At 41.9% G+C, this 16,705-nt stretch overlaps 1 protein-coding gene across 4 annotated transcripts in view; it reads left to right on the top strand.

The window, feature by feature from the left end:
- The first annotated feature begins 231 nt into the window (after positions 1–231).
- The window catches only part of VPS4B (vacuolar protein sorting 4 homolog B), a 44,418-nt gene continuing 27,944 nt past the window's right edge, over positions 232–16,705 (top strand). For 2 of the 4 annotated variants that reach the window (XR_010837097.1, XM_059041299.2), the window contains exons 1-3: positions 232–535; positions 11,776–11,887; positions 13,438–13,591. Coding sequence is in view for 1 of the 4 variants with exons in the window: in XM_059041299.2 (XP_058897282.1) it covers positions 509–535; positions 11,776–11,887; positions 13,438–13,591 (293 nt within the window). In the remaining 3 variants the exon portion in view is untranslated. The remainder of the gene's footprint in view (positions 536–11,775; positions 11,888–13,437; positions 13,592–16,705) is intronic. The other 2 variants (XR_010837098.1, XR_010837099.1) reach the window with 1 other exon arrangement.

A 16,705-nucleotide genomic window follows, 5' to 3' on the forward strand; every position in this document is an offset into this window, starting at 1 on the left:
GGATAACTTTTTTCACACAAAAGTCATAGATTGACAGAGCCCTCTCCATGCTCCGTCAAGTGAAAGAAGCCAGAACCAATAACTCATCTCAAAGGATAAGACTTCCGTAAAAGGAAGAAATGACCGCGGCTCGACCCCGGGCGACCTCCCTGCCCCTAGGCCGGAGCCGCAGTGCGCCTGCGCGCAGCCTGAATTGCGCCAGGCCTCGGCGGGCTTAGCTCGGAACTGGGTGGCGCGCGTGGCGATGACGAAAGCGGAAGTACTGAGGTGAGAGGCCGGACGAGAGCCCGGAGGGGTTCGGGGTTGCGGAAGTTTTGTGAGGGGGTGTCCGCTGGCTGTTGGAGCGCAGTGTTGTTTTGGAACAAGTTCTGGAAGGGAGGCCGCCGCTTGAGGTCCAAGAGCCACCGGCCTGCGCACGTTTGGGGCAGCTCCGGGCTCGACTCGACGTTGCCACTGTAGGTTTCCTCTGCCCCCGTTCCTCCTCGAGGAACCGCCTCGTATCTCCGCCATGGCATCCACCTCGACCAACCTCCAGGTATCGCCATCCTCCCGCCCCCTGGAGAGCCCAAGCAAAGGGGAGGCGCTGGGCGTGGGGTGGGAAGTGGGGGGCGGGGAAGAGGGAGGAAGCGGCGGCGCGCAGACCCAGAGGCAGGTGGGAGAGTCGGAAGCTTTCCTCATGCTTCCGGAGTTTCCCAAGCCCACTGGCTTTGTGGGACTATTTGACTTTTGTGGAGGCTTTTGTTTTTGTTTTTTTCCTTTTCAAACCAGCCGAGTTTGAACCGAGCTGGGCAGAGCTTTGAACAGAGGCACGAACGCAGCAGTCAGTGTAAGGGAGAGAGGAAAGAACATAATGTATCCAGTGCATTACTCTGGACCAGTTGAAAATAGGGTGATTCGAGTTCTCTCCTAGTTCCTCAAGCTGGTGTAGCAAAGCCTTTCTTTTCGATTTGTCAGGTGAATAGATACGTGAGCACAGTCTCAGAATCTGAGGAATCCGTGAATTCATTGAGCTATACGTTCAGGTGCACGCTAATGGCTCCCAAAATATAGTATATAAATAAGATCATGGAGTTTTCTTAAACTCCTTTGTGACTTCACTTTCCCACCCCTACCGCAGTGAGTTCAGTGTTTTGTTCATAAAGCATGTAATCCTGATACTTCAGACTTAATTATTAGACCTCTGTGGAATGGGAATTCATTGAGATGAGAAATTTTTGAAACAGTCACGCATCCCTAGAATGGATCTGGGGTTTCAGTGGAGTTTAGAATGTGACTTAACCTCGAGAGCTCCAGTCCACTAGTCAAGTTTGGGACAAAAGAGTAGCGTGAATCCTTATATTGAATCTTTGTCTTGATCTTGCAGTTGAAAAGGCTTTTGTTGAGTGCCTGGTACAGGCACCTGGGATAATTAATAGAGGATCTACTGAGCCCAGTATAATTGATCCTGAAGAAAAATCACTGAAAGTAGACTGATTTAAATCGAGATCAAATTTTCACCAAAAAGGAGGTGGGGTACTTGCTTGGGACTTTTATCTTGAAAATCGACACAAAAGATTATGAAAATAAATGTTTTATGTCTTTAACAAAATATAATTGCAACGTGACTTATTTCTTAGAATAAAGAATAAGTCATGTGTTGATTTATGTGTATTTTTTCCAACAGGATTTCATTAAACAAAAATGCAACAATCTTCACTTAACATTAGTTTTTTTGTAGCCCCATTCAGAAGGTGTCTTTTTGGTAAATGTACTTGGAAAAAGTATTGGTCATTTGATAAAACTGTTGTTCCTTTGAGGATCAAAGGCGATTTCTTTTGAAATGCCTATCTTGTCTTTATCCTTGTTGGTTTGTCAGTTAACTGCATAGTTATATTCCACCATCTTTTAAAAATGTTTTTATTGAAGTTTTATTGATTTACAATATTAGTTTCAGGTGTACAGCATAGTGATTCAGTATTTCTACAGATTATACTCCATTAAAAAGTTAATACAAGATAATGGCTGTAATTTCCTGTGCTATACAATATATCCTTGTTGCTCATCTATTTTTATACATAGTACACCAACTTTTATTTGTTAAAAGTTTGCATGTGATTTGGGCATTCTACAATATAATTTTCATCTATTTACTGATCTTTTTTATTTTGCAACATTTGCAGTTTCATTCTGTAATCCTTTGCATCATATTTGAATTGGATGGTGGATGTTCTTCAGTGAATCAGCTCGAGATTGACCCATATTAAAGGCATAATTGATAGTGTTAAACAGAGGGAGAGATAATGAGTTATACTTTCATCAGTGGTTGGGTCACAGGTGTGCTTTGTCATTCAACCTTTTCCACCTTCTAATGTAGGAAATTTGGATGAAGAATATTCAACTAACGAATAGATTTCCCACTGAACAAGGCAAAATCCCCGTATCCAGATGCTTATAATCAAATGGAGGAATGCAGATAACTAAAAATCAAAATAAAATAATGCAGTAATGCTCTAATAGAATTAAAGGTTAGTGTGGGAGGGCAGAAAGGAAGGGCTTGTGTAACTCTTCAAGGATAAATGAGAAATGTTCCACAGAGAAGGTGATGTGAGCTTAGATAAGAGTGAAAGGTACTGACACTAATTGTCTGCCTGGTGTTTGATGTGATCTCATTTAGTCCTCAAAACAACTCTTCAAGGTATTACTCCAGTTTCACAGTATAAGAAACCAAAGCTTATTAAGTTTATGATTTGCCCAAAGACATACAGTTAATTAGTATTGAAACTTGGATTAGTTTTGAATCCAGGTGTGTCTGCTTATAAGTTTGTGCTTTTTCACTATGAAGTCATGCCTTCTTGGACAAGAAAGTGGGATGCATTCCAAGCAGAGAAAAACAACATATGCCTCAGTCTCGAAGTGTAATAAACCTCACATAGGGTTGGGAGAAACTGCAGGTTCGCTGTGTATAGAGCTCAAAGTTTACTCAGTCCTGAACAGTTACTCTTCTGAGCGTCTGCTATGCCATGCATTTTTCTACATGTTGGGGAATCAAAAGAAATGTATCGGCCTTCCCTGGTGGCGCAGTGGTTGAGAATCCGCCTGCCGATGCAGGGGACACGGGTTCGTGCCCTGGTCCGGGAAGATCCCACATGCCGCGGAGCGACTGGGCCCGTGAGCCATGGCCGCTAGGCCTGCGCGTCCGGAGCCTGTGCTCCGCAACGGGAGAGGCCACAGCAGTGAGAGGCCCGCATACCAAAAAAAAAAAAAAAAAAAAGAAATGTATCATCCTTGATTTCCAAGGGCTTATATTCTGATGTGAAAACATCAGACATATAAAGGGACTACCAGGATACTCTGTGACCTTTGGAAGGATGTCCAAGAGGCAGTGGAAATTTAGAGGAAGCATAAGCTAGGCCTCCTGGGGCTGCTGGGAAGGACTTTGCAGCTGGAGGACCACAGTGACTGTGTTGAGTGTTGGAGAAGCTGGAGTTTTGCCGGGAGACAATGGGATAGGGTATTGCAGGTGGAGAGCACACCGTACACAGAGGTGTGAAGTCTGAGCCGTCGGGGTTGTCCCCGTAGTTTGGTGTGATGGGAACGGAGTGTGCCAGGTGAGAGGTCAAGCCTAGTTAAGCCCCATGACAAGGAGCAGTGTGTGCTGCACATAGGGGATCGGTCCCCATCCTGCTGTAGATGGGGAGTCAGAGGAGGCAGAAAGCTCACGTTTTTGTTTTAGAATGGAACCATTGTGTGTGTACAGGGCACAGCTTGACGGTGGGGATTACAAGAAGAGGGGGCATATTTGGGGCCAGGGTGGTCCTGAACTTCTGGGGCTTGAAATGCTTGTGGGGACAGTCAGCTAGAACTGTCCACTGAGCAGCTGGGTACATATGTATAGAACTTAGGCCAGGCTGGGAATAAGGATTTGGGAGTTAGTAGCGTATGGATGGTAGCAGAGGTGTGGCCATCTTGGAAAGTTTATAGAATGAGGAAAGACAAGGACCAGGGTACAGACCCAGTGGAATATCAGCGTTTACGGAGAGAGAAAAGGGAGCCTGAAAAAGAATCGTGACATAGCCAAGAGTCAAACCTGGAGAGGATGGTGCCTTGATGGCCAAAGGAGGCCATTTGAGATGTCTCTTACGAGGCCTAAGTGCTCACCTAGTTACCCATAACTAGATAAGTGAGAGATCTGGCAGTCAGGGAGCAGGAAGCCTTGCCGTGGGAGGAATCAAGAAACCGAGATGAACTTCGGGTTCTCTTTGGGACTTTGCTGTGGAGGTGAAGAGGCAAGTATTGAATAAGATGGTAGCTACATGGGAACCTTAGAAGTGGGGAGAGCTGGTGTGTTTCTGTTGGTGTTTTGTAACTGTAAGTCTAAGATAGGTATTGCATAAAATTTTATGCTAAGGAATGCTCCCCCCAAAAGGGAAAGGTTAGGTTGGGGAGAACAGTTGAGCTGATATAATTGAGGGAACTAAATGTTTGAGGAGGAAAGTAGGAATGGGTTCCAGAGCACCAGGGAAAGAATCAGCCTTGAAAGACGGGCTGGGACATCTTTCCTCCTGAGATGGGCGAGTCTGAATTTACCCAGTTGCCCTGGGTTTCCAGTGTTTGCACATCATGGTCTCCTGATCTGAAAAGGAAGTCCCAGGTGTTCCAGCCTTTGTGCCTCCATATTGACGGCTGGATCCTGGCTGATTCTGAGATTCAGTCAGTCTTGTGCCAGCCTCTTTGCAAGACTCCGGAATATAAAGGAGCCAGTACAACAGGCATGACTCCTCTCCTCATGGAGCTTATATCCTAGTGGGAGAGGACAGACGAAAACAAAACAAAACCCACATGCACAGAAACAAGCCACTGGAAGGATTTTAAACAGAAGAGTTGTGTGTTTTAAAATTGAATAAATTTGGGAGTCATCAGCCTAAAGATAATCAGCTTCAGTCATTGAGAACAGCTCACATAGGGAGGGAGTAAACAGAAAGAAGCCCAAGCCCTGAGGAACCCTAATATTTCAGGGTCAGGTACAAGAAGTAGAATCAGCTGGAGCTGTCAGAGGTGGGAGGAAAACGGGGAAAGTGGTACTCGGGAGCTCAGCAGAGGGCAGTGTTCCAGAAGGGAAGTGTCGCTGTTGTAGAATATTGTCGAGAGATCAGGATGGACACAGAGCTGGTCTTTGGATCTGGCATCACAGAGAACCTTGATATGAGCAGTTTTATTGATAAGATACGGGATAGAAGCCCAGATTGGCAGCTGAAGGGTAAGTAGAAAAAAAGGAATTGGAAAGAGTAGAGACTGCCCTGGTGAGGTTTGGGTTCTGAAGGTAGCAGAGAAACAGAAGAAGCCGAAGGGGGTTTTAGTGTCCGGGATAGCTAAAGGAGGGCTGTGTGCATGGCAGCGGTGGGAGTCCCCTTCCTGTGTCGCTTCCCTGTGTATTAAAGGAGACGGCCAGTAAGTGAGTATACAGGGGAATAATGATAAACACAGCAGTGGGGTGAAAGTGCAGGGTGAGGGGAGAGCTGAAATCAGGGGTGGGACGCAGCCTTTGAAATAGGAGATTAGGGAGGGCCTCTCTGAGGACTTGGCATGTGAACTGTGACTGGAAATGAGGCCATTGTGCATCCATCTGGGGAAAGAGCAGGGAAGAGGGTTGTGGCAGAGGGGTCCTAGTCCACAGGCTGCCTGAGTGAAGGAGGACTGGAGGGTTTCAGGTGAGACCTAGACAGAGCCGGGGCCCAGGGAGATCGTGACCCAGCATTTGGGATTTATTGCTTGCAGTGGGAAGCCATCAAAGGGTGCCCTTCACTGGTGCTGTGCGGACTTCCGTATCAACTGTGGAAGCAGGCTGACCGCTTAGAGGAGGCTAGGCGGTAGGTTTGACAAATGTGATAGTGCGTTGAGCTAGGGTGGTAGCGATGGAGACGGTCAGGATTATATTCTGAAAGAATAATTGGCACTCCCACATCATGCAAGACACAGTTAATTTTGTTTCAAATGAAAAATGCTAAGAGAAACAAGGGTGAAGTGGAGCATTCATTCATCAGGGGAAAAACAGATGCATATCCTCCAATCATCATCTTTGATTAAAGGTTTAACATGTGCTGTCCAGTATGATAGCCACATGTGGCCATTTAAATTTAAATTTTACTTAAATAAAACTTAAAACTCTTCAGTCACATTAGCCACAAGTTTCAAAAGCCATGTGCTCCCGTATTCGACAGTGCAAATACAGATGCATCCATCATCAGAGAAAGGCTGCTTTAAAGTGATTGGTACCATATTTGGAGCTAGATTTTTAAATACTGTATGAGTTTTTACAAATGTCATTTTGGTTCCTAAAAGAGGGCTGACAGCAAATGAGGGGAATGCATAGCTGAAGAGGCGAGCGGCACAGCAATTCAAAATAGCATAAGAAGGAAATTATAGCCAGAAAAAGGAAGAACTTACTTCTGCTATGTGACTTAGCCCTCTGAGCCTTCTGGATGCATTTTTATAAGACCAGGTACACCAAACCACCAGCTGACCAGGTGCTGTGACTCTGCCTTTATATCCTGCTGAGTTTACCAAACTTGGAAATTTAGCTCCAAGTTCAGGCTGTTTGAACTGTGAAACGTTTATTGCTACATTTTATCAGTTCTGAGACACACACCATTTATTTTTCTTCCCTCCTGCCACAGCAGAGGGAAGGCCTGTTCCTCTCATTTATCCCATCTCTATGCAGTCCATGAGCAACTGCTTCAAAATATAATGTTTTCAACATATGATTAGTTTTTGGATTATTTGAATAATTTCTTACCTTAACTATGCTTATTTTAAATATAGCATAACCATGATTATTTTTTTCTACTGGCTCTTATTTCTGTTGAATAGTTTTACTACCTAAATTAATCCAGGTGGAATGTTTCAGTAAACCATGCTTGTTCTTAATTTGTATGTGTGTGCATATTTTAAAATATTACAGATAGTTTTCTTAATGAAATTTTATTTTGAGATGATTGTAGATTCACATGCAGTTGGGAGAAATAATACAGAGAGAGCCTGTGTACCCTTCACCCAGTTGTCCCCAATGGCAGCATCTTGTAAGACTGTAGTACAGTATCACAACCCGGATGTTGACATTGATATATTCTACTCTCTTACTCAGATTTCCCCACTCTTAAGTGTGTGTGTGTGTGTGTGAGTGTGTCTGCACACACAGTTCCATCGAGTTAATTCCTGTATCCCCCGCCGTAGTCTTGATACAGAAGAGTTCTCTCCCAAAGGACCCCTCTCGTTGCCCTTTAATAACCACAGGTACTTCCCTTTCTCTTCCCCCCGCATTCCTGTCTCCTGACAATACTCAACGGTCTTCACCTCTGGTTTTGTCATTTGAGGTTATGTGAATGGAAGCACGCAGTATGTAACCTTTTGGGATGGGTTCTTTTCACCTAGCTTAATTCCCTCAAGACTCACCCAAGCTGTGTGTATCAGTAGTTCATTCTTTTCTTCTACTGAGTAGTACTCCCTGGTCTGCGTGTGCCACGGTTTAACCATGAAGGGCATCTGGAATGTTCAAGTTCAAGTTTTTGTGTGAACGTAGTCTTTATTTCTCTGAGATAAATGCCCAGGGGTGCAGTTGCTGATTCATGTGGTCGTTGCATGTTTAGATTTGTAAAAAAAAAAACACACCTGTTTCCCAGAGTGGCTGAACCATTTTATATCTCAGCGATGTATAAGTGATCCAGTCCTCTGTATCCTCACCACTACTTGGCATTGTCACCATTTTTTATTTTAGCCATTCTGATAACGTGTTTAGTGATATCTCACTGTGGTTTTAATTTGCATTTCCCTAACGGCTAGTGATGTTGAACATCTTTTCATATGCTTATTTGCCATCTGTATATCCTTTTTGGTGAAATGTCTATTTATGTCTTTAGCTTATTTTCTACTTCAGTTGTTTTTAAACTTGATTTTTGAGAGTTCTTTCTGTATTCTAAGTACTAGTCCTTTCCCAAACATGTGGTTTGCAAACATTTCTCCCACTCTTTGGCTTGTCTTTTCATCCTTTTAACAGGCTCTTTTACAGACCCCAAATTTTTAAGTTTGATGAGGTCCAATTTATCATTATTTTTTTTCCTTTGAGGTGTAATTGATATATAATGTTATATTAGTTTCAGGTGTGCAAATGGTTCGATATTTGTTTATATTGTGAGGTGATCACCACAGTACATCTGGTTAACATCTGTCACCATACATAGTTACAAAATTTTTTTCTTGTGGCCACTTTCAAAAATTCGTAAGAGTATTATTAATTATAGTCACCACGCCACACATGACATCCCCGTGACTGATTTACTTTATGCCGGAAGTTTGTACCTTTGGACCCCCTTCACCCATTTCGTCCACCCCCCACCTGTGGCAACCACCAGTCTGTTCTCTGTCTGTGAGCTCATTTTTTTGTTGTTTTTTGGGGTTTTTTTTTTTAGAGTCCCCATATAAGTAAGATCATATGGTATTTGTCTTTCTCGGTCTGACTTATTTCACTTAGCATAATGCCCTCAGGTTCCATCCATGTTTTTGCAAATGGCATGATTTCCTTTTTATGGCTGAATAATATTTGATATATATACTTTTTCTTTATCCAGTCATCCATTGGTGGACACTTAAGGTTGTTTCCATATCTTGGCTGTTGTAAATATTGCTGCAGTGAACATGGGGGTGCACATATCTTTTCAAGTTAATATTTTCATTTTCTTCAGATAAATACCCAGGAGTGGAATTGCTGCATCATATGGTAGTTCTGTTTTTAATTTTTTGAGGAACCTCCGTACTATTTTCCATAGTAACTGCACCAATTTATACTTCCATCAACAGTACACTAGAGTTCCCTGTTCTCTACATCCTCACCAATACTTTTTGGTTCTTGTCTCTTTGATAATAGCCATTCTGATGGGTGTGAGGTGATAACGCATTGTTGTTTTGATCTGCATTTCCCTGATGGTTAGTGATGTTGAGCGCCTTGTCATGTACCTGTTGGCCATCTGTGTGTCTTCTTTGGAAAAATGTTTATTCAGATCCATTGCCCATTTTTTGATCAAATTGTTTTGGTTTTTGCTCTTGATTTGTATGAGTATTTTATATTTTTTGATATTAACCCCTTATCAGATATATATGATTTGCAAGTATTTTCTCCCATTCAGTAGGTTACCTTTTCATTCTGTTGATTATTTCCTTTGCTGTGCAGAAGCTTTTTTGTTTGATGTAGTCACACTTATTTTTGCTTTTGTTGCCTTTGTGGCATCAAATCCAAAAAATTATCACCAAGACCAGCGTCAAGGAGCTTATCATCTGTGTTTTCTTCTAGGAGTTTTATGGTTTCAGGTCTTAACGTTCAAATCTTTAATCCATTTTGAGTTATTTTTGTGTATTGTATAAGATAGTATTCATTTTCATTCTTTTGCATTTGGCTGTCCAGTTTTCCCAGCATCATTTATTGAAGAGACTGTTCTTTCCCCATCAAACGTTCTTTGCTCCTTTGTGGTAAATTAATTGAGAACATATATGTTAGTTTATTCCTGGGCTCTTTCTTCTGTTCCATTGATCTATGTGTCTTTTTTTATGCCAATATACTGTTTTTATTTTTTCTTTTTATATATTGTGCTTTTGGTGTCAAGTCTAAGAACGCTTTGCCTAGCCCTAGATGGTGAAGATACTCTTTGTTTTTTCTAAGGATTTTATAGTTTTACATTTTATATTTAAGTCTGTGATCCATTTCAAGTTAATTTTTGTACAGAGTACAAGGTTTAGTTTGAGGTGTTCTCCCTCCCGCTTTTTTTTTTTTTGGTCTTATGGATGTTCATTTGCTCTGGAACCATTTCTTTAAAAGCCTATCTTTCTGCCATTAACTTGCCTTTCTATATCTTGGTCAAAATTCAGTTGGATGTAGCTGTATGGATCTATTTCTGGTAGTTGTGTGTGTGTGTTTTTAAAGTTATTTACAACTTTTGAACTTACAAAACAGAGACAGACTCACAGACTTAGAGAACGAACTTATGGTTGCGGGGGTGGGGGAGGGACAGTTAGGAAGTTTGGGATGATATGTCCACACTGCTGTATTTAAAATGGATCTGGGCTTTCCTGGTGGCGCAGTGCTTAAGAATCCGCCTGCCAGTGCAGGGGATGCGGGTTCCAGCCCTGGTCCGGGAAGATCCCACATGCTGCGGAGCAACTAAGCCCCGTGCACCACAACTACTGAGCCTGCGCTCTAGAGCCTGTGAGCCACAACTACTGAGCCCGCACTCCACAACTACTGAAGCCCGCATGCCACAACTACTGAGCCCGCACTCCACAACTGCTGAAGCCCCCAAGCCTAGAGCCTGTGCTCCGCAACAAGAGAAGACACTGCAGTGAGAAGCCTGTGCACCGCCGCAACTCAGAGCAGCCCCTGCTCGCCACAACTAGAGAAAGCCCACACGTGGCAACAAAGACCCACGCAGCCAAAATTAAAAAAATAAAATAAGTTTTAATAAAGTAAAATAAAATGGATAACCAACCAGGACCTACTGTATAGCAAAGGAAAGTCTGCTCAATATTATGTAACAACCTAAATGGGAAAAGAACTTGAAAAAGAATAGATACGTGTATACGTACAACTGAATCTCTTTGCTGCACACCTGAAACTAACACAGCATTGCTAATCAACTCTACTCCAATATAAAATAAAAAGATTTTAAAAAGTACTACAAAAGTTGCCCATTTCATTATGGAATTTCTGGAAGATGTGAAGAAGTAGAAAATGAAAAAAATGGATTCTTATCAAAGATAAGCTCTGTGAAATTTCCTTCCCATCTTCTGTGCTTTTTTTTTTTTTTTTTTTTTTTTTTTTTTTTTTTGCGGTACGCGGGCCTCTCACTGTTGTGGCCTCTCCCGTTGTGGAGCACAGGCTCCGGATGCGCAGGCTCAGCGGCCATGGCTCACGGGCCCAGCCGCTCCGCGGCATGTGGGATCCTCCCAGACCGGGGCACGAACCCGTGTCCCCTGCATCGGCAGGCAGACTCTCAACCACTGCACCACCAGGGAAGCCCCTTCTGTGTTTTTTAAAAGTTTATTTATTTGTTTGTTTGCTGTTGTTTCAAATACTTGATCTCATGCTATATGTAAAAATTGTATAATGCTTTTTAAAAACTTCCATTATTCATTTTTCCATATTATTACGAATATTGCTTAATATTTAACAATTCTTTTTATATTGTGTGGCATCTTTTTGCTATTTAAAATTTAAGTTTTCAAGTTTTGTTTTTGTTTTTTTTTAAAAGACCTCTCTGGTTTGTCTTTGCTCAGTGAACCTTTTAGTTAATTACTGAGTTAAAAGATTTGGGTATTTTTCAGACTCTTGGTATTTCATTGCCCTGTTGCTTCTGAAGGGGTTTTACCCCATTAAAATTTTACTGTTGTCATATGCTTTAGACATTTGATTTTTGAGAATTTCCATAAATGCTTTTAACTTGAATTTTCATGTTACTTGATTATTCCTTACTAGCCCTGAGCTTGACTTTTGTTGAGTGAAAAGTTATGTGAGAATCTCAGTGATTGGTACTAGATAAAGAGGTGTTCAGATAGCATTTACCTATAGAAAAAAATGTAATTCGCATTTTATAAATAATTATAATTTATAATACAATGCAGTTGTGATTTAGAAAAAAAGATAGATTTGTCTTAAGGTTGCTTTCATTTTTAAAGAAAACGATCAACGTGATTATTTATTTCAAACTTACGCTATGCTTTGATTTTGATGGTATGGTTTTGCCTTCCTTCAAACAGAAAGCGATAGATCTTGCTAGCAAAGCAGCCCAGGAAGACAAAGCGGGGAACTACGAGGAAGCCCTTCAACTCTACCAACACGCTGTACAGTATTTTCTCCATGTAGTTAAATGTAAGGTCGTCATTTGTTTTTTAATTTAAAAACACTAAAAGAAAAGATTATTCTATTTCATTTATAAAAATTGAAGTACAATGCCAGAAAATTATAAACCATCAGTTTGCAAGAAAGTCCCACTAGCTTCTTAGTAGTTTTTAAGTACTCAGCCAACAAAGGTGCACAGCTGTCATAGTTATTGCCTTGTACACCTAAACATATTACAATGCCATATAGTCAGTGGGAAAAAGTTTTCATTCTACTGGTTATGTACCCAGATTATGTAATCTGGACCTACTCATTTTCTAAACATCTCTTTGAAAATAGGTATTTTAAAAATAGGTTGGGGGACTTCCCTGGTGGTCCAGTGGTTAAGACTCCACGCTTCCACTGCAGGGGGCACGGGTTCTATCCCTGGTGGGGGAACTGAGATCCCACGTGCTGTGCGGCGCGGCCAAAACAGAAACAAACAAAAATAGGTTGGGAGACATTTAGTGTATTTCCAAATATGTATTCAGTGTTTACCACCTGCCAGCTACTGTTCTAGGCACTGGGATACAGCAGTGAGGAAGAAATGGATAAAGACCCCCGCCTTCATGGATCTTAAACCTAATGCTGAACATATGTGAAATAAGACGTTGAAAAAGTGTCTTTCTGGCAAACTTCATTTTGTTTTTTTTTTTTAATAAAAATTTAGCAGTTGGATAATTTAGGATTTTCTTTTGAATTTCCCTATTTAATTTTGAGGTTTTTCTGTCACATTAAAGTGAAACTATTAATGAATCATAACATATAAGATAGGTGGGGCTAATCCCATACTCTGCATATATTGCTGAAGTCTCCTTTTCAAATGGCTCTGACAGGGGCCTTTAGTAAAATTACTGTACTGGTGGTACTCATAATCTATGGGATTTCTGTCACTTTTTATACTCTGAAATAAAGCTTATATAGGCGTTAATGGAAATGGTTAATATTGCTTTACTTATATTTGTCTTATAATTGGTTTTGTATGAGATAAGCAGCTTTCAGCTGTCTACACAGAATGTAAGGGAAGAGTATGAGGCCCACAGAATATTAAATAATTTCTTCTGGGGGCTTCCCTGGTGGTGCAGTGGTTGGGAGTCCACCTGCCGATGCAGGGGACGCGGGTTCGTGCCCCGGTCCGGGAGGATCCCACATGCCACAGAGCGGCTGGGCCCGTGAGCCATGGCCGCTGAGCCTGCGCGTCCGGAGCCTGTGCTCCGCAACGCGAGAGGCCACAGCAGTGAGAGGCCTGCGTACCGCAAAAAAAAAAAAAAAAAAAAAAATTTCTTCTTATTATTTAACATTAACTTAAGATATCCTAGTGTCTTGCTCAGAACTCTTTCTGACTCACACTCACTGTTGGCCCCCAACCCTGCTGGAGGAAGGAGTAGAAAAGATTGATAATCATGGATTATGATGAGCTAGAGATGATCTTTTCTCTCTCCTCCAAAATAGATTTTCCTTGTTGGAAAGGTATGTCTAGGAGTTTACACCTGTCTGTAAAGATTACTAAAAGAAAAATCTCTCTCGTTTCCCTTCAATAGATGAAGCACAGGGCGATAAAGCCAAGCAAAGTATCAGGGCAAAGTGTACAGAGTATCTTGATAGAGCAGAAAAACTGAAGGAGCACCTGAAGAAGGAGAAAAAACTGCAGAAGCCAGTGAAGGAGGGACAGCCAAGTCCAGCTGGTGAGAAGGGGTATGTATTTTAGAGTGAGATTGTGTTGTATGGAATTACAGGGTAAAATTTAATTTAATTTGTGAAGTAAATTTCTTTTGTTTAAACTAGGTGTTGGCAAACCGTGACTCACAGGCCAAGTCTGACCTGCTGCCTCTGCTTTCGTACCTAAATTTCTATTGGAACACGGCTTCATGCCTTCACTTACCTGTTGTCTGTGGCTGTTTTGTGCTGTACCAGCAAAGCTGAGTAGTTGTGACAAGAGACCGTATGGCCTACAAAATCTAAAATATTTACTGTCTTGTCCTTTACAGAAAAAGTTTGTGGACCCCTAGTTTACCAAGCTTTGGGGGTGATATACCTCAAATTGCTCTCCTTGACTGCTTGGTAGTCGTAGAACAAACATTTGGTAGGAATGCTACTCAATTCTTTACCCTCTGTCCATTATGTAATGAAGTTTAAAATTGTAGGAATAATCTGTGAATTGAATCTTTGACTACTAGTATTGACTTCGTACTAAGCACACAGACAAAATGAGAAACAACTCTGGTAATGTAAAACAAGTTTTGGATATATATGTTTTTTGATGTAGATTTGCATCAGATTTGCTTTACTTTATCATAGTAAAGAAAGCGACACAGCGTAATTTATAAACAACAAAACTCATTTTTGAAATATCTTCCTAGATGGGGGGATATATCACTTACAGATGCAGAATTTATATATTCAGCACCTAAAATGTGCGTGTCAGGCTCCGTGCTGAGCTGTGGGAACATATTCTCCCTGATCCTCTGAGCATTCTATTAATCGGTGCCAGAAGTGGTTCCAGTGACAACATACTCTGAGAAGACAAGACTCTGGGGTGGGGTTATCTGGCCTCGTTGCATATGAAGGCAGGAAATTCTGGTTAGCATTGTAGGATGTCACACTTACAGTTCATGGTAAGCAGTGGTACAAGTTACTTAGATAATCCCTGTGGTCACCAGGCATGGAGAGCCCTGAAGGCAGTGCTTTGGGGGCTTTGGGGCTACTACAAAAGGCCATTTTAAGAACTAGAGTTGACAGCCGGCTTCAAACTACATGGGAGAGTTTGAAAACACTTAGAAGCTCAAGGTTTTATATTCTCTGTTCAAGACATGGTCGGGGAACCACGGAGTTCCTCTGATACCCTAAGAATATTTTATCTTATAGCTCTAGCATTGGCATGACAAAAATTAGACCCCAGCTGATCTCATAGCTTATTGGATTTCAAAATCAGTTAAACCTCATTGGGTGTCTTATGTGAAAGTTGGGGCATGTATTGTAAGACTGGGACTCCAAATGAAAATGAAATGAAAACTGTCGGGAAGGATCAGTTGACCTCAAGTACCTGGACCCCCAGATCTCACTGAGACCACCTGGCCAGCAGAAACGTCCTCTCCCCTGGGAGTTGAGCCTCACTTGGTCTTGCTTGGAGACCGTGTGGTGTCCCTCCTAAGATGTCTGCCTAGCAGGGGGATGCTAGTTCTGTGTTGGATGGCGGGACCCACTTTAAGCTGAAATGAGGTAAAGCAAAGAAGCAATTACCTCTTGCTAATGGATGCACAAAAATAAATGGAGATAAAGCACACACGCTCAGAGACACAGCTCAGAGCTGTGGCGGCTTGGTGCTGAGGTGGAGTGTGGTTCTCGGAAGGCTCTTGGCGGGGCCCCCCTCACTGCTCAGGGTGCGTGCTGCCTCATAAGAGCTCACTGCAAAACAAACACTAAATGCTATTTTCGTTTTTTGCCTTTCTTCATAAAAGCGATAATCGTCATTGGATGTCTTTCAGTTACTGAAAACAGGTACTAATGTAGGTCTTTTGTAAAAGCAAAGTAGCATAAAGCAAACTTTGGGAAAGCAGGGATCCCTGTAGTGCATTCCCTTACAGAATTCGAGGGCCAGGGAGGCAAGTTTGGGTTCCGTATGGCTGGGAGAAACGCCCCTCCACCAGGGTAGTTCCAGTGGGGATCCCACAATGCCGCCAGCTCCCTTGCCCAGCATTCCGGTGCCGGGGAGTGGGCACAGCGCCCTCGCAAAGCAGCGCCCTCGCAAAGCAGCGCCCTCACAAAGCAGCGCTGTCACCTACAGGCGTCTCCTCGCATGCAGCCCTACCTCAGTTGCGTGCTTCTGCCTTCCGGGAGGGCTTTGGTCTCCTGTGGAGCCTCAGCTGCAGGGGAGCCTGGGAAGGGCAGTTTTATAACAAGTACAGTCTTTACTGTACGAGAAAGCGCAGTAGAAGGTTGGAGTGAATGTCAAGGTGATTCAGTTTGCAGTCTCCACCTTACCCAGAAATAACCCCACCATCCTGTGATAACCAAGCAGGCTCATTCTGAGATAAAACCTGTCAATCTTTTTATTCCCCTTTATGTCTTATATGTGAAAAATAATGTAATGCCATATTTTTTGCTTTGAAGATTGCAGTGTATTCTGTCACATGCTAGTCCTTATAATTGAATCTACATTATTTCTAATTTTTTCCCTATTGCAAACAGTATGGGCATGATTATCCTTGTTGTCCAGTCCTTGAACTCATTTAAAATTGTTTCCTCAGAATAAATCCCTAGATAAGAAATGTGTGCATTGATCTCCTTGTTCTTTGGGGTCGGTTCATTTTCATCAAAAGCGTCATCCATCCTTTGGAACCTCTAGGCTAAGGGTTATGCACCTTTGTACCTTAAATAGTTGATATTTTGGGGTTTTTTTTTTCCTCCTAGTTATGGCTCCTTGTTCTAATATATAGTTTGCCTGATCCTGATTTTTTTATATTGTTAATTGTTTACAACACTCCTGTAATTCATCTTAAATCTTTTGTGGAATGAGGTGTGGGTCATGCATTTATGAATTAATATCAGTACATAAATAGGTATGTTGTGGGAATTTGGAGCTAGTTCCTGACTTCATTCTGGTCTTTTTGTCCATTTCCTGTTCATGATTCCATTTTGATGGGTAATATGCCTGCTTACCATTTTGTTTAGTATATTCTGAAAAGTAATAAAATAATCTTAACTTTTAATGTGAATGTCTTATTTTGCCACTTAAATTATGGATATTTCAGGTTAATCTTTTCCTTTATTTTTTGCCTTACTTTGATAGCAATGAGTGATCATTTGAAT

This window comes from Kogia breviceps, chromosome 15, assembly GCF_026419965.1.
Source record: "Kogia breviceps isolate mKogBre1 chromosome 15, mKogBre1 haplotype 1, whole genome shotgun sequence".
NCBI classification, from domain to species: domain Eukaryota; kingdom Metazoa; phylum Chordata; class Mammalia; order Artiodactyla; family Physeteridae; genus Kogia; species Kogia breviceps.